This window comes from Centropristis striata, chromosome 22, assembly GCF_030273125.1.
Source record: "Centropristis striata isolate RG_2023a ecotype Rhode Island chromosome 22, C.striata_1.0, whole genome shotgun sequence".
Classification (NCBI taxonomy): domain Eukaryota; kingdom Metazoa; phylum Chordata; class Actinopteri; order Perciformes; family Serranidae; genus Centropristis; species Centropristis striata.
Genome location: NC_081538.1, coordinates 15,784,245 through 15,802,835, shown reverse-complemented (window position 1 = coordinate 15,802,835; position 18,591 = coordinate 15,784,245). Strand labels below are relative to the sequence as shown.

General features: G+C 35.8%; 1 protein-coding gene across 4 annotated transcripts in view; it reads left to right on the top strand.

Moving 5' to 3' along the window:
* Positions 1–18,591, top strand: part of rerg (RAS-like, estrogen-regulated, growth inhibitor) — an 88,263-nt gene that overhangs the window by 11,849 nt on the left and 57,823 nt on the right. For 2 of the 4 annotated variants that reach the window (XM_059325712.1, XM_059325714.1), the window contains exon 2: positions 7,959–8,105. In XM_059325712.1, coding sequence (XP_059181695.1) covers positions 8,045–8,105 — 61 coding nt within the window. In that variant the 5' untranslated portion in view covers positions 7,959–8,044. Of the gene's footprint in view, positions 1–7,953; positions 8,106–18,591 lie in introns of all 4 variants that reach the window. The other 2 variants (XM_059325711.1, XM_059325713.1) reach the window with 1 other exon arrangement.

Here is an 18,591-nt window from a genome sequence, read left to right as displayed (position 1 = left end):
CAATGTTGCTCGAAGGGAGCAGAGATGCAGGATACAAAATAGCTTGCGAGTGATTTGAAAGCGCTCGAAAAAACAATATGCACGTGCGGATGTTTGATTTGCACGTGCGCAGGTCTCATTACAAGTGCGCGATTTATGTCAGTGTTCTAATACCATAGTGTATCTTAATTTTGCCTTTTTTTCTTTCTTTTTTTTAAACGGGTTTTTAGTTTGGTCTTGTAAAAAATTTAAAAACTCAATAAAAGTTGAATCACAAAAAAACACAGCCACAAACAGCATATGTACTAGGCTTTCTCTAATAAATATAGTGGATGGGCAGTTGCTGACAGGAGATGGAGGCACCCAGAAACCCCAGAAACGTTTCCTTTCGGCCCTTATCAATTGAGTTGTTCAGACCAGACCAGCCGGTTCTGCAGCAATAGTCTGATTCATTTTCTCAGTATGCTGCGAATCAATTTCAGAGGACACACCGAAAATCATAAATAATATAAATAATAAAATATCTGATTCTGCTGGGCCACACAGAGGTTGCCTCTGGGCCCGATGTGGCAGGGTGTGCTGAATAACTGAATAAGTCGGCAGTAAACCATGCCATGCTAATTGTCACAATTGGAAACTGTTCCTCTTCTCTACTGTCAAGTTATTTAAGTCAAAATATTGAAATAACAACAGTGATTTTCCTGAGAAAACAGGAATTTTCCCAATATAATGAGATATAGTAGCTTTTTTTCCATTCAAATTCTTGTCGTATTACATCTAATTTACCGAAACAGTGTTTTCTTATGCTCTTGAAACAATTATGGCATTATCTTGAGAAAACACAATTTGCTATTGCAAGAAAATGACCCCATTATCATCATTATGTCATTGTGGTATGTCGAGACAATGACATAAATAATAAGAATAATTACCTTACCATGAGAAAAATCATGGCCGTTTACGGCTTCCATATGACCTTTTGCAAAATGTTTAATGGTAGAAGCTTGGTGACGTAGAGGAGACCAGCAGGGTGAGTTGGTCAACTACTGCGGCTGACGATACAACCGCTAACACACTAGTCAGCACAGAACTCCCCGTAAAATAAATACATTTCTGTTCTTGCGTAGATTAAACAAACAGAAACTTAATTTCCATTTTTCTGTCATCTATCTTTTAGGGCTGGGCAATTAATCAAAAATTAATCAAACCGACATTCAGAACCTCTAACTGCCCATGACGATTATTTGGATTATTTTTGGGCATAAATGAAAATTTTAATGTAAAAATATGTATCATTTTTTAACCACGGGGAGCCCCTGCAGGCGGCCTAAAGAGCCACATGAGGCTCTGGAGCCACAGGTTGATCACCCCTACTCTATATTCAACTACACTTCCCTATGAGGCTGCAGCTACCACTGAAAAAAATGATATCATCTCAGTCAGCATTGCTGCTAATTGGACATGCACCATTCTTGAACCAGTGCATCCCAGGATTCCTCTGGAGCCGTTACAATAAAGATTTAATTTAGATTCGAGTTGTTGTCTGCTTGTTTTTGGTTAAAAGTTGGCAGAGCGGCCAGAAGAAAAACAGAGAATTTTAAGGCAAACGTTTAAAATCAATTACCTTGTGAGATAACTTCACACTGGGTTGTTTTCTCATAAAACAGACCTGTGCTTGGTTGTTTTAACGGGCTGCAGTTGTGTTTTTCTTTTTCAGCTCTTTGCCAGCGTTGTTTTACACTCCCTGCTCTCTTCATTTTCTGCTTTATCTTCCTGTCATATCTCTTGCACACCTGTATGAAAAAAAAATCACAGATAAGAGGTCAACAACTCCCCACATCAGACTGACACCACTGTCTCTGTACTGCTTACTCAAAACAAATAAGTGGATATTTTTTTCTGTGGTTTTCACATATCAGACTGGGATCTTTTCTACAAAGGAAGGTTCATCTGTTTAACATTACTGTACACATTAAAAAAACACCCAAACAATAATTTATGAATCCCTTTGGTCACAAACAGAAAAAAACCGAAAAGGAAAACATGCTGTACTACAAGTTATGTTACTTTAGGGCTGGAAACATTATAATACGATTTTCTGGCATAATTTTTCTTTTTTTTGTGTGTTTTTTTATGTATGCATTAAATCAGGCACCAAAAGGAAACAAAAACTTTATATGAACACATTTTTCATGGGCAGATTCTAAGACAATGAGACCCTGGGCACTGATGCAAAAAGCCTCACTGTATTCCGTAGAGTGGAGCAAGACGCAGACTTTATAATTATAGTTTCTTCTTCTTTTGTCTGTGATTATTTTGCTCCTCTTTGTAGTAATTTTGCATCTCTGTAGTTATTTAACCCTTAACAGGGCACTCATTGAAATACTTGCAAATTCCAAATTTCAACCCTAGAGAATATTGGAGGATATAACATACTGCCAGAATGTATAAAAAAACATACGGACCCAGGGGAGGGGGGTAATATTTTGAGAAAAAAGTTTACGAGATTAAGGTGTCACATCTAGTTGTTTTTTTCCCCCACTTTTGTCTCGTAAATCTGCAACATTTTTCGAGTAGATTTGCCACTTTAAATCTCTTAAATCTGCACATTTTTTTCTTGTAGATTTGGCACTTGGCACTTTAATGTTGTAAATTTGTCTCATTGCAGCTGCTTTACAGTTCTTTATAGTTGTTTTTGTGTCTTTGTAGTACTTGTGTTTCTCTTTGTCTTTTCATGGTTTTGCTTAAAATTATTATTTTTAAATAGCAGTTCATTTTATGTCAATATTAATCAATATGGAATTAAATTATTTTTACTGTAACTTCACAGATACTATTGTCTCCTTAAGTAACAATGTCTCCTGCATTGAGAATCAAACTTGTCAATGTTCCATCACTTTTCCATAAAATACACTTTGAGTTCTACATATTCAATGCAACAATTATGTTTCCAGCAAGAAAAATTTGGAAAAATACAATAATATATACAATTCTACTACATAAAGGTAATTTTTAGAAGACTGGGCGACATGGACCAAAAGTCATATCCCAATATATTTAGGCTGAATATCGATACACAATACAATATTTTTATTGCAAAGATGAGAGCAAATGTTCAGTCAAAGTCAAAGCCAAATATGACATGTCACAAGTAGTTTTATTTAATTTTTATCTTGTTTAAGTGAACATAAATATTGTATAATAACAGGAGAACCTTTATTTTTTTTTAAATCAAAGCGCCATAAAGTGCACATAAATAAAAAACATATCTTAAATAAAGAAAGTATATGAAATAAAATAAAATCTTTTTCTGAAATGCATATATTTATATGAGAAAAGAATAATAAACATTACAAAAGAACTAATTATGACAAACCTCAGTAAGGGCAGCATTTATATATAAATAAATATATCTTTTAAACTATATCGATATATGCGATATGGTCTAATTCCATATCGATATATTTTTTATGTCGATATATATCGCCCAGCCCTAGAAGACAGGATCGATATACCCGACTATGAGTCTTTTTCACTCTAGTCATTCATAGCTATATTTTGCTATATTTAAGCTGAAATCACTGTATGACTCATAAATGGCATTGGGAGCTAAAAGCAGAGATACCGTCAAAAAAAAATACAGCATTCAAACTCATATGCTAGTTAAACTATCAAGTTATCCACATTGAAATGTGGTTTAGCATTAACACTTTGATGCACAACATGGGTCTAAAGTGACCTGACTAAGTTTTTATATTCTGTATCTTTGCAATAAATGAATTTCATCATTCAGTATTGCAGGTTTTCCTCAAATAACTTGTTTTTGATCATCATACATCCTAATTTTTTGTTTTCATTTCTTACTTTTTGAATAATCCCCCCTTTTTTATCACTACTTAATGCACAAGGTAATTTTTGACCCATGTTGTGCATTAGAAGGTGTTTATATGTTGTGCATCAAAGGGTCACCAATTTAAAAACTGACAAAGAAGACACAAATATTAACTATCCTATTTTGTTAAATTGGTGTTTTTCCAATGGAAATTATTGGCTATATTATATGGCTCTAATAAGTCTCAAATGTTAAAATATGTGATTTTCCAATGTAATCTGGTGGTTCTAACAACTCTTTCAAAGTTAAACCTTAAAAATAAGACAAACATAGTTACACATATACTCAAATTGTTAATTTAGTGTACCACTTTTTGTATCACTACGCTTCTAATGCACAAGGTCATTTTTGACCCATGTGTGTAAACTTGATGTAACAATACAAGAATTATTTTTCTTCATAAAGTATGAAAGGGGGCCCTAAGCGAAAAAACAAATATAATATTAATATGTATACTATATTAGTAGTATCCACTATAATCCATTATAATGCAAACTACAACCACTAATACTGGCAGTATTACTACTTCTATACTAATATTAATTAAAAAAAAAAAAAACTATTGCTATTGCTATCTATTATTACTATTATTGTCATTATTATCATCATCATTATTATTATATAGGCTACAACTACAATCCTAATAAAACATACTAATTCAGTACCAAACAGACTGATATTTCAAAATGTAGCTACATTCAAATTTAGTTCCTTCTGTCAACAAAAGTTTCAAATACATTCATTTCTCTCAATATTTATCTCTAATATCTCCTCCAAAGCTGCCTGTCATAGTCAACAGTCAAAGATAGTCAACAGGTGGCAACATTTTACATCCATTAAAATAACATTAGCCAAATCCCTGTGTGGTGTTAGCTAGTGTGGTGATAAAATAGATTATACATTTTAGCCGAAATACGATCAACAACTGATAAATTTACCACTGCCTTTCAACAGTGGTGCATGCATATACTGACAAAGGTGTTAACAAGAAATTGAATAAATGTTAAGGGCCGCTGGAAAATTACTTTCATTTTCAGACCACAGTCCACATCTAGGCTAAATGTATTGGAGGCTAGCATCTCTCCTCCTATCTTTGGAGTAGCAACAGCAGCTGTGCTGAGCATGGACCTTTAGTGCTTGCTTATGCCACAAAGTTTTACATTTTTACTAGTGCTAGGTCTCTTCTCTCTCTTCTCCTGCCTCGCGCTGACAGCTGATCTAGTAGCGCGTCCCACGGCTGTGTATATGCGCATCATTTGTGCAAAACGGGGCCCCTATTGGATTGCGGGTCCCTACGCACTGTGCGTGTTCTGCGTGTAGGCAGGGGCGTCCCTGATTGCGGGTCATTTTTGACCGATGTTGTGTATTAGAAGGTGGTTATATGTTGTGCATCAAAGGGTTAAAAACACAGCTGTATTCTAATATAATCTTGTCCTTCACACTGCAAAAGAAGCCAGCTTGTATTTTTTGCCTAAAACAGTGATTTAAGTTGGTAAAACTTGGAAATACAAATTATTGACATTTAGGGCAATAATGTAAGTTAGCACAACAAAGGAAGCCAATTGTATGCTCAAAAAGAAGTTTGTGAGTTGTTGTTACTCATATCTTTAAGGGTCATTCCATGGAAAGTGTAAAGATTGGACCTTTGAATTTTGAGATTTTTGATCATAACCTTTTTTTTTTTTTTAGTTTCATAGCCTTTAGAACATGTAACACTTGCAATAAAACATATTTTTCAAGCTCAGACACCATTTTCTGAAAGTATTTTAGCACATTATATCCAGAGATCAGAGTTTCTTTTTCCACCCCGTCACAGGACAAAGGTTAACAAATTCAACAGTAATTTTAGATAAAAGTAAGACAAACAAAATGTTATTCACTTCAGAAAGTGTCTTTTTGCTCAAAAATACCAATAGTTAGTTTAAAGTGGGTTTTTTAAATGTTTTTATTCTATGTACAGCATTAATTGATAAATTTGATATGCAAGTGATCATACTTTCTTTGCTAAAATTTACAGTCTGACTTCAAAATCTACAATGAAACTTACATATTCTGTACATTATTGCAAATATAAACTATGTGTATAATTGCTTTGATCACTAAATTACCCTTGGTCTTTAAAAAAATAAAAAAATCACAATGTGACGGGGTGGAATATAGTGTGACGGAGTGGAACACTGTAACGGGGTGGAATGACACTAGATATTCCTCCCTTCAGCCCTCCATTTTCAAGCATATAGGAAACAGCCACTGTAGTAACTTGGCAGCCTCCATGGAGGAACCTAACCCTATGAAGGTTTCACCCTAACCTAAAACCTAAAAGCCACAGCCATTATTAGTTTCTAGTAATTATACTTACTAAATAACTAGCTAAAGATTACATTCCATTTCTGTCCATATATCCCCATAAATCCTTCAACCATCAGTGACAAATGTGTCTGTGAGTTCTACTACTCTGACCTTGACTGCTGCTGTCTCTGTGGATCAGAGGTGTGGATCAGGTGAAGTTTTTCAAGGCCTGTGTTCTCTCTTTCCTTCTCCTTTTATGCTCCCTCCACTTTTTCTGTTGCTGACGCTTGGCTCTCTCACTTAAATCTTGTATCCTTGTCTTTGTGCCTTTCTCTATATCCCTCCTCCATCTCTGTCGCTCACTTTCTAAATACTTTTGCCTCCTTTCAGGATCAGCATTACAGCGTGCTCGACAACGCCTCTGTCTTTCTGCTGCACTTAATGGACTCATCTTCATCCTCCAATATCATCCTGATAACACAGAACAAACTGTTCAATTTGATGATGGGGGAGGGAAGTGTGAAAGTGATAGAGATTTATATATTTTATACTAATTCAATATGAAGAACAGTGCCACCCATCACAATGATTCCACCCCGTCACAATGATTCCACCCCGTCACAGGCTTTAGTGTGACGGGGTGGAATGTGACGGGGTGGAAAATCTAAAGCAATATAGGTGGATTTCTGGATATGCTAAAAGCTAACACTGCAGTTAGCATGAATTTACAATGAAAAATGAATGATTAATACAAATATAATTGCAAAATTTGATTAACAAATTGTTTTCCCCATTTTTTGTGTGTGACGGGGTGGATATGCTATGCTTAACAGAAAGGATTTTGAAGGAAAAATGTACCAAAAATGTTCTTAAAGAAAAATCAGAACTCACCATTGTTTGGACTTATCTTCTTCAAACTCTTGAGTGATGTCACTTCTTGTTAGTGATGTCACTTCCAGGAAGTGTATTGCATTTTGGCGCAAAATTACATTGGTGTGACGGGGTGGAATATGAAATTGATGGACACAGAAAAATCATGCTATTTTAATAAAAAAATATGAAATTTTAATATAATTAACACATTTCCTATTAAGAGGAAAGTATTTCTAACCATAACAACAATAAATGTTTGAGATTTATTTGATATTTTTAAGTTTTACATTACATGAATGACAAAAATGGTCAGAGCGGACATGAGAAAATGATTGCAGTTTAACACAAAAACTTATACATGTGCAAAATGTATATTTATTATTTTATTTTATTTTACCTCATGCTAGCAACTAAACTTGAATCAATGGCTTCAGACAGTATTACTGACGGTTTTATTATGCCTCCTATTCCTCTTCGAATGTTATGGACCCAAACGTAACAGTTTTCATGGAATGACCCTTAAGTTGGGGTTCACAACAAGGTACAATAGTTCTGCCAACTCTTATTTCTTTGTTGTGAAATGCGGGAAAGCGGTGAAATTCTGTCATTAGCGAAAGCTAGCGGCTAACTGATGCTAGCGGCTAACTGATGCAAGCGGCGCTGCTTGATACAGCTACAAGAGTAGCCATTAGCGTATCAATGCTAGCTCAAAATTGTGGTCGCAACATTAGCTGACATTTCATAGTGGCGTTACAATCGTGCCAATTCAACACATTGCAGAAGTTAGCAGAAGTAAGGATTAAAAGTTATTACAATGTAAAATTATAAGTTCAAAAATCTGAATTCAGAGTTGAGCAAACTCAAAAACAAAGTTTGTTGCCTTGAAATTTTGAGTTCACCCAACTTTTCTTTTTTTGCAGTGCAGGTTTCCTCAAGACGCTGAGAGGATGGATGGCTGACCTTGGAGCTCACTGATTGGTTTGCTGATCTTTGCCTGCCACATTTGCTGTCATGGCCAAAAGCCCGGAGGTGAAGCTGGCCGTCTTCGGCAGAGCAGGGGTGGGCAAGTCAGGTAAACAGCTCAATATTTGAATATTTTAAAGTTTGTGTCTGTCATAATTAAGAGTCCCTCTTTCTTATTCCGTCGTTCAATGCTCCAAAAACTACAAGAAAGTTGTGTAAACAGGCTGATTTGTACTTTATTTTGGTGACTAAAATGATTTTCAGGCAGCATTTAAAAAGGCTTAAACTTGGCTGCTGGGTATCTGCAGTTTTCATAGTGCGTTTTACCTTTTTCTGCCTCATTTACACAGCAACATCTCTAGTGTTGTTTTTTCAGAGTTAATAATTTTGAGTTGGTGGGTGATGATTTTGGAGTTGTTATAACACTTTTAGTGATCAAAAAGCTCTGCCAGAGTTGTCAATCAAGCGAGTTACATGTTAACACCTGACACCTGAATTATTCACTTCAGTTGGAGCTGGTTTTCAGATTTTTTGACTTGTATGTTATAGGTTAAAGAGAGAACGCACTTTTAATGTATCGTAAAACAAAACAATGAATGTTAATTATCACATTAGTGAAAGGAAATAACATGACTTTGGGGTTAAAAATACACTTTGTGTGTCAAAGTAACACAATGTATGTTAAAAATTAACACTCACAGTGTAAGGGAATAACACGATTTTAGTGTTGAAATTACACTTTGTGTCATAAAATAACAAGATGTATGTTAAAAATTAACAAAAAGGAAAAGGAATAACACAATTTCGAGTTAAAAATGCACTTATGTGGTGTCATAAAACACCATTAAAAGGTTAAAATATTAACACTTTTCAAAGTGTAATTTTAACTCAGAATCCGTGAGAACTATATAAACTCAGAAAAAGTATTAAATTTAACACTCTGTGAGTTGAATTTACACTCCCGATTTTGCTGTGTATGTTGCCACTACGCGTCTCAGCATGACTTCTGCTTTCTAATGTTTTCCTCCACCGTCCCGTCAGTATTTTTACACTCGCCATAATTTCTCCTCGTATTCAGTTTGTTTGCGTAGTCAGCTTTACAGTAGGAGGTTGTTTTTGGTCTGGCTTAAATACCTTCACTCCCACAGATAAGTCAGTTGAGTCATTATCATTTGGTTTCAGCATTCCACTGTAAGCTGGGATAGCTCGGCCTCAGCTGGGGCCATGTATGTTTTCTCCAGTAGCTAACACAATAACACGGACCATATGTTTCCTGCCGGCTGCAAATCAAGACAGATTGCTTCTGCGTAGCAATCAGCTGTTGGAAAACATGCTTTGGGATCTCTTCCATGTCGAAGGAGGCCATTAAAATGCCTGAGGAGGTCAGCTCAAGTACTGTACTGAAAAGTATAACGACTGCAGAGTTCATAACCTGCAGCTGAAAGGAGTGCGATTGTAAAACATGGCAGTCAGGCTGACGGTGTCTAACATTTAAAGCTCGCTCAGGAAGTTTAGACACAGGCTTCAACCGACAACTTCTTTTCTTCAACTTGGAAGTGTACTGTTAGCCCTTCACATCTCCTCCTCAGCTAATAAAGGTGGTACACCTCCAAACTGTCACTCATGTTGAGGAGTTGTTCCCTGCTCTGATCCTTTACCGTAGCTGGCATTTCTCCTTTCCTCCAGTTTCTACTGTGACTCCCCGCTCTCTGGCTGCTAACCACATGTTCTTCATCTATAATACTAGAAAAGCTTGATAAGGTTAGTGTTCAGGCTTCAGGCACAACTGTAAAAATAGCACCACGGTGATCATTATTAAATTTGAAAACTTGCAAGAACATGTTCCCCACCTAGTTTCACAGCAGGATCGCTCAAAATCACTGCTGATCATTTTTAGAAACATACAGAAGCAGATAACCAGTTGGGAGTGCAATATATTGCATTGCACTATGCAGGTATAAAGCTAGCTCAAAGACTCATATATGTATACCTCCAGGCCTGAAAAGTGAGGCCAATGTGCAAGTGCTTAAAGCCTGTATTCTATTTAATGGCCAGCAGGGGGCGACTCCACTGGCTTCCAAAAAGAAGTCAGATTGTATGCAAGTCAACAGGAAGATAACACTACTTCTCACTTGATTTATTACTGAATAAAACATTCTCAGAATGAGTTTATGGTCTCAATTGCTTAAACATTTTTGTTGCTTTAAAATCTTGTTTAGTGTTCGGTTGTACTAAAACACAAAGGAGTTGGCTGATCATTTTAAATAATGATTTACGCTCCTTACTGACAAGCTAGCTAGCTAGCACTAATGTTGGCTGATGACAAAGCATTATTCCGGCTACTGATCCGTTCTGCGCATGCACTGGTTGCAAAAAACATTTATGCCACAAATATAGCCACATAGCAATGGGTATGCTTGCAGTGTCTACCTTTGTTTTTTTTCTTACAGTCTGTGATATAGCGCTATCTGTGTTACATACTGTCGCATTCTCGATGCTACTAAGTTAGGGAAAAACCCAAACGGTCAAGTTTTACCCGGTTATTAAGCAGCGGGGTACATCTTCAGATTACTTTTTTTTATTACCGGTGTTAAACCAACGTTTAAATTAACACAGATCATAATCTTGACATATATGTCCAGTTAAGAAGAGCAAAATGTAGCATCACAGTTTCCAGAAGTATTGATTTACACATTGGTTTCAACATTTTATCATTCCTGTTAGAGAGGAGACGTCTGTGGGCTCATGAAAATACTTTTGAAGACACAACCTGTAGAGTGATAAAAAACAGTGGTGGTAATGTGGTAAAACAAGACTAGGAGCTATGCTAGCTGCTCTGTAAGGGCTGCACTTAGTCACAGAGGTGCTTTGAACTAAATGCTAAGATGCGAAGATTTAGCATATTTGTTTACTATATTCACCATCTAATCTTAGCATGTTAGCATGCTAACAATACGCTCTAAAGAAAGTACAATTTACCAACCAATAGACCAACATTGCCCTTTACAACTTGTTAGTTTTATTATATAACCACTAGTATTTTGAACAACCCTCATTCTTCTTTATAACAAACACAAATATCAACGTGATTGGCAACACTTCCATCTGGACAACTGTTTCTTATTTCAGTTGGACTTCAGAGTATTTGTGCTTTAGTGGTGATCATTCACATCCAGAAGCTGTTTGTTCCCCCGCTGGGTGGAAAAATCATGTTCTAACAAGCAGGAGAAGACCTGCTGGTTGTCTTGGCGTCGTTGGGAGATTGCTGGGCCCTTCGTGATGGTCTGACCTGGGCTCCTACAGAGCAGTCCAGCCCTAATAAAGAGCTGAGTGTACTAAATCAAGTTGGTTGTTCTGGCACTTTGCAGCCTTTTGGTTTATTGACTCAGCGGAGGGAAACTGGGGTTAGGTAATAAGATAAATTTGTCCAATTACTGTACCTCCAACTTGGTCCCTGCTAAACACACACACGGATACAAGCACACATGTTAAATGGGTTGATACCAGGCAATAAAGTAGTCACTGGCAAGGTTGTGAGGAGTAAATATTCAGTCCCATGACTATATGTGTACCAATTTTATATGACTATTATTGACGCATATATGAGAATAAACCTGGCAGCAGAGGATTTGTTTGTTTGTGCTGTTCTGCAGAGATCCAGACTTAAGATCTAAGCTTGGAGCCACCCTCTCCCTCTGTTGTTTTCAGCCACTTTCTGACATTATTTTTGCAGCAAAAGATATTGTATTAAATCCATCCATTCTCGTCCGCTTATCCAGGGCCGGGTCGCGGGGGCAGCATGCTAAGCAGGGCATTCCAGGCGCCACACATTTACATTTGTTAACATTTATGAAAGATAGATGGGTAAATGTAGTGTCATCAAAGCTGCTCTTGTAGGGATTATTTGATCTTAAACTATGCATACGAGCAATTTAAGAACTTCTGTAGCATTCATCAATATGTTCATACTCCCATTTGTTCTTAGGTAGCATCTAAATTAAAGAAAGCCCTGGACTACTTGTAAACTGATACGCACAATACTGCCCTACAAAGTCTAACTGCAGTAACTCCGCAAAAGGTAAATTTGATAAAAACTGCTTTAAAGTTTTTTAATGATTTTTTAACTGACTTTTAACCAAATGTGTTACATGTAGATAAGTGATAAGACACTTATTTCTACATGTATTGATGATGTAATTTTTATGCTAAAAAATCATGATGCTTTATTTGAAATTTGACCCCAAATAACCACGGGATATGACTGTCATTAACTTGCATTGTAGTGAAATCCGTGTCAATTTCACGGAAATTTGAGTGATTCCGTGGCTATTCCACGGATTTTGAGTTAAGCGAATCCGTGGCTATTTCAGACCATGTTAGATAAAATCATACAAATAAATGCTCATTATGACCTGTTAGTTTTCTTGGTAAGGTAATTTAGACTCAGTAGGCTGTTTCATCTTCATTGTAAGGCTCACAACAAGGTTTGCAGCTGCATTACGATGTTACGATTTTTTGGCCAACGGTGGTTGCAGACTCCTGTGCTAGATGGTTTTTCCTTTCCTTTTCTATCTTTACAACTTTTTTTTTGTAGTAACTGGTCTTTCAGTGTCAGTGACTTGTTGGTTTTCTGGTTTTCACACTGTTGTCAAACTTGCTGCTCTTTAATAGGTTTATTGGTGCATTTCTTAAGCTAATTGCAAATTGCCTGCAAACAGATCTAATTTAAGCTTAAACACGATTCATCAACATTCTTTTGTGAGTAAAAACAGACTTGGCTGTTGGATGCAAGTTTCATGAATCCCATGTAGGATTTTTTTATTTTCCTGTTATTGCTTTGTGTAAAAACAAAAATAAGAGAAAAATAAGAAAACATTCACAAATGACTTCAAATACTTAAGGGACTTACAAACATGTTGCATGCATTACCTCCTTCTAGAAATATGTGCAATCATTTATTAAAGTAGAAACTAATAAAAAGTAACTAGAGAAAATGTTACTCACTGCCTGGCTATTATCAAATGATATGAATATAATCAGACACATACACATTCACATACAGTGAATAGAGTTCTTTGAAAGATGGCTGGATGTTCTTTTGGGAAATTAACTTTATGTGGTGCAAAGCGCCGGCTCGTAAAACATCTCGCCTGGTCGCTCCTCGAAACATTCCTCCTCCTCCCCTCAGCCTGTCTGACGGCCAGAAAGCAGAACAATAACAAAGGAGTGGGCCAGCATGTGTCTGCCTCAGAAATACTACTGTTTACCACCTCCATTGCCGGGAAGGGACTATGAATCAGCCTAATGTACGTGTCAGTCTGGAGCATGATGTAAACAGTCATTCAGAGGGCAGGCAGGCAAAGCGAAGCCACAAAAACAAACACAATGCTGGACAGACTGACAGCTACTGTGCTGGACGGAGAAGTGATGCTAAAAATCCTAAAAAGCCATGTGGTTTTAACAGTTTAGTCACTAGCCCATAGGTGCTAACCATTACTGTGGCTCCTCTGCACTGATCACTTCACAAACTATCAGCTCCCTGAAATTAAATATGACAAAAAAGTCTTTGATTTGTTTAGTTTAGTTTAGTTTAGTTTATTGGTTTATTTAACCCTTTTTTAATCTTGGGCTATTATGTCCGTTAAAAAATTCTGTTAAAAAATCTTCATCATGCCATGTTGGTATCATTTTTTTCAGCGTTACCTTAACTATATGTCCTGATAATTAATTTTTAACTTTGAATTACTTGATCAAAATTTTTAACCCAAAAGACACAAAGGAAAACATAAAATCTGATCTTGAAAATTATGTTTCACACACAGAAATGTACATGTATATTGTATATAATTGTATATGTATATTTTGCAACCGGTGTTCATATTTGCAATATGAACACAGGTTGCAAATATAACATAGAACAGGTAAAATTAGGATAATATCTAGTTCTTTTTATTTTTATACTAAATATATTTGACATTATCTCCGGTTTTACTTGGCTGAATATCATCAAAAAAAATCTGGTATGGAGTTTCAAGCCAGAACTTTAGAGGGAAGCTGATGGAGAGACTCAATGTTGCTTCAATTTTATGTCTCACGTCATGAAGAAGTGATGTTCAGGTCATTTCATGGACTCTAGAGGGTTAAGACAGGGAGCATGTACAAGGTTCATTAATTACATGGAGTAAAAAGAGTAATCCCTGGGCAGAAGAATAAATAGGATAAAATAAAATAAGAGAAACAAGCATGCACACACACACACACACACACACACACACACACACACACAAACACACACACACATTCCTGTACTTCTATCTTTGTGATGACCCTCATTGGAATTTTTCATTAGTTTTAGTTTAGTTTTAGTTAGTTTTAGTTTTTTGTAATGGGGTATTTGTTGGGTGGGAGATTAAAAGAGGTCACAGTCAATTTTTGCCTTTATTTCCTTTGTCTGATCCATCTTCATTACGTATGAAAAAAGTTGACAAAGACGAAAACAAAGGACATTTTCACTTTAATTTTAGTTAGTTTTGTAACCACACAATACAGTTTCAGATAGTTAATTAATTATCTTTTTTTTTAAACATAAAGCTTATGTAATCTGAACCCTTAAAACAAAGTCTAAAATCTCAAAAAAGCCTTTAAAGAAGTGAGGACCGGCTGAAAGGTCCTCACTTTGCAAAAATGCCCTCACTCTGTTAAAAACGTGTTCCGGTCCTCACTATGTAGGAAGTACAAGTACACACACACACACACACAATCAATTAAAAATATCAAAAATAGATATATGCAGAGTGAGAGACAGAAAAGATTGGTGCTGGCAAGGCAGATTACTTAAAATCCATTTTTTCACTTCACGTGAGAAAGTATGTAAATCTGTAACACTGTTTAGAATCCTGGGGAGAGTGTTCCATGCTTTTGTAGCTCTAAAAGAGAAAGCTGATTACGCAAATGCAGCGCTCCGATTTGTGAGTCTACAATCTCCCCTAGTGATGATCTGGTGGCTCTGAAAAAATGTGTCCAACCCTCTGAACGAATAGGCAGAGGTGCTGGAGCAGCATTGTGAATTATTTTATGTATTAGGCGCATGTCAGAATATGGTATGAGGTTTTCGAGGCTAAGCATGTTATTCTTGCCCAGTATGGCACAGTGGTGGTCCTGAATTGATCTTTTGGTCTAGTATTTTCAGAGCTTGTTTGTAAAGTGATCTAATGGATTTAAAGGCAGTCTTGTTAGACTGGGACCAACTTGACATACACTAATGTAAGTGAGACATTATCATATGCATAAGCAATTACGAAGGTCTTAGCAGCATCAACAGTTAATGAGTTACGAATGTGTCTGAAATTAGCTATGCTATACTTCACTGTATTACCCAGCTTTTTAATGTGCTTTTTAAAAGTGAGTGTAGAGTCTAAAGCATGGGACCATTTATTATCTGCTGTGTTGTTGTTACCGGAAGAAGTGGAAATGTTATGTAATGTAATATTGTGTCTTTTTTGGGGTAATTTTGTGTCTTTTTCTAATAATTTTGTGTCTTTTTTTTTGTAATTTTTTGGTAATTTCGTGTCATTTTTTTTGTAATTTAGCTTTTTTCTGTCATTTTGTGTCCTTTTTTGGTAATTTTGTGTCTTTTTCTAATAGTTTTGTGTCTTTTTTTTAATAATTTTTTTATTTTTTGGTAATTTTGTGTCTTTTTTAAAGTAATTTTGTGTCGTTTTTTAGTCAGTTTTTGTCTTTTTTTTTGTAATTTTGTGTCTTTTTTTGGTCATTTTGATACTGCCTCCAGCGGCCCCCAGGTAATTTGAGTTTGAGAGCCCTGATTTAAAGTCACTCCCAGGTATTTAAACTCATCAACATTTAAAAAAAAATGTTTTTCCACCTACGTATATGTTTGTAATAGTACTTTGTTTAAATCTATTTAGAAAGAACATGGTGACAGTTTTATCAGTATTTAATGTGAGACAAGAATTGTTGAGCCACTTTGTGACTTTAATAAGTGTTTGTGTCAATTTGGTGGCAAGCTGTCCTGATAGTGGACAAAATAAAGTGAAGGTCATGTTCCTTCACCATAACAGTAATAAGTGGCAGATTCAGCAGGGTTGTCTTCCTTCTTTCCTTGTTCCTCACATAAAAGGTTCCAGTCACGTCCCTTCTGTCTAATCCTTTGCTGCAGGGAAACACATTGCTTTCTCTTTACCTCGGTGCTCCTTATTTGCATTTTTCTTGTTGATGAGTCACTGTTGTGTCAAGCTAGTTAGAAAGGGACAAGACATTTATTCATATGAAAATGGCCCTGACTATTAGTCTAAAGACTGTCTGGCTGAGGACCCTACTGTAGTAGAATACCAATGGGGTATGAAGGTTTTTTTTCTTAGTAGTCTTACAGTAGAATAAATGTGAAGTAAAATGAAACCTTTTTCCACTCCTGTCCTTATTTTCATACCTCTCTTGCATTGTCCCTTTTTCTAATTTCTTCATTTCTTATTAAAAAAAAATGACACATCAAAAGACTAACACATCATTCAGCTGTACTTGTTTTGTCACATCTCACAGAAAAAAAATGACTCTTTATTTACTTTAATTTATTTATTTATTATTTATTATTTACTCTCTATTAGTATCACCTGTTTTCTTTCTCTTTACACTTTTTTCTTTTTTGAAAAATTGGATCGCTTTGTTCCTCTGACACAGGAGAGGGCATTACCTCAGTGGGGATGTACCCTTAACAAATTCCACAAACAGTGGCCAAAAATACTTTCACATTTTAAATTCTACTATTGTATTTTGACCTCTAACCCACTATGATGCAGCACAGTCTATGAAGAAGACAATGTGCAAGATAACAGCAGGTCTCTAAATGGTTTTGACAATATTACAGTGTGGGCTCATGTTAATGACTTTCAAATAGGCTTCCTGCTGAAAGATGGCCCATCCAATCTTTTACACTCAAATCACTGATCATGCTGCTCCCAAAATCAGCTTCCTGTGATGCCTGCTGGAGGAAATGAAAGTCCTGGAAAGTAATCAAATAACATCCATCAGGCTTTCTGCGCGTAGCTCCACTGCACCACCGAGTTTTTTCCTGTCATTTTGTGTCTTTCTTAGTAATTTTATGTATTTTTTTTGGTAATTTTGTGCCTTTTTTTTTTTGTTATTTTGTGTCTTTTTTGGTTATTTTGTGTCTTTTTATTATTAATTTAGTTTTTTTTCTGTCATTTTGTGTCTTTTTTAGGTAATTCTGTGTCTTTTTTTAATAATGTTGTATCTTTTTTTGGTAACTTTGTGTCTTTTTTAATAATGTGTCTTTTTTGGTCATTTTGTGTCTTTTTTTTTGTAATTTGTGTATTTTTTGGGTCGTTTTGTGTCTTTTTTTGGTCATTTTGTGTCTTTTTTGGGTCATTTTGTGTCTTTTTGGTAACTTTGTGTCTTTTTTTAATAATGTGTCTTTTTTTGTTATTTTTTTCTTTTTTTTTTAGTAATTTTGTGTCTTCTTTTAGTAATTTTGTGTCTTTTTTTTGTAATTTTGTGTCTTTTTTGAGTAATTTTGTGTCTTTTTTCCGGTCGTTTTGTGTCTTTTTTTGGTCATTTTGTGTCTTTTTTGGGTCATTTTGTATCTTTTTTGGTCATTTTGTGTCTTTTTTTGTAATTTAGCTTTTTTCCGTCATTTTGTGTCTTTTTTTGGTCTTTTTTCTTTCAGTCTATGAAGAAGACAATGTGCAAGATAACAGCAGGTCTCTAAATGGTTTTGACAATATTACAGTGTGGGCTCATGTTAATGACTTCCAAATAGGCTTCCTGCTGAAAGATGGCCCATCCAATATTTTACACTCAAATCACTGTCACACTGATCATGCTGCTCCCAAAATCAGCTTCCTGTGATGCCTGCTGGAGAAAATGAAAGTCCTGGAAAGTAATCAAATAACATCCATCAGGCTTTCTGCACCAACGAGCAATTAACAGGATGCAGAGGCTCGGGGACAGATGCTCATCCTGCTGCACATCTTTGGCCTCTGACAGCTCAGAGAGCCCAAAGCTGTGGAGTTGGCAGGTTGTTTGAGTCCCCTGATTACATTGTGCGTGTCGGACCCGGTGAGCAGCCGTGAGCGTGACTCATCGAATGCATTATGCTGCGAAACAAGTGCTCTAATCAGCATGTCAGAGGTAGATTTGACTCTTTTAGATAAGAAAAGGTTCACAATGGCTTTCAGAGTGATTGCAGCAATGTGAATGTTCAGATTATTAAGTGACTTTTATGTACTTGAGTGTGTTACCTAAGACTTTACCCACTGTAAAAAATGGTCTTGTAAATAATAAAAATAAAATACTGGCTGCAGGGTTGCCAGCATTCTTCTGTTAATTTTACAGTTCCTCTACTGTTATCTACTTTACAGTATGTTACTGTGATAAAACCACATATTGAATTACAGTAAAATCCTGCATTTCATTGATTTTGACAGTAGACTAAAACACAGTATACACTGTAAAAAAAGATAAGCAATAGCTACTCAATAAAACTGAGGCAACAGATTGCACGCAATATTATTTATTGAATCTAACTATGTTACAAGTTGAGTTAATAACAATGTCTGCCT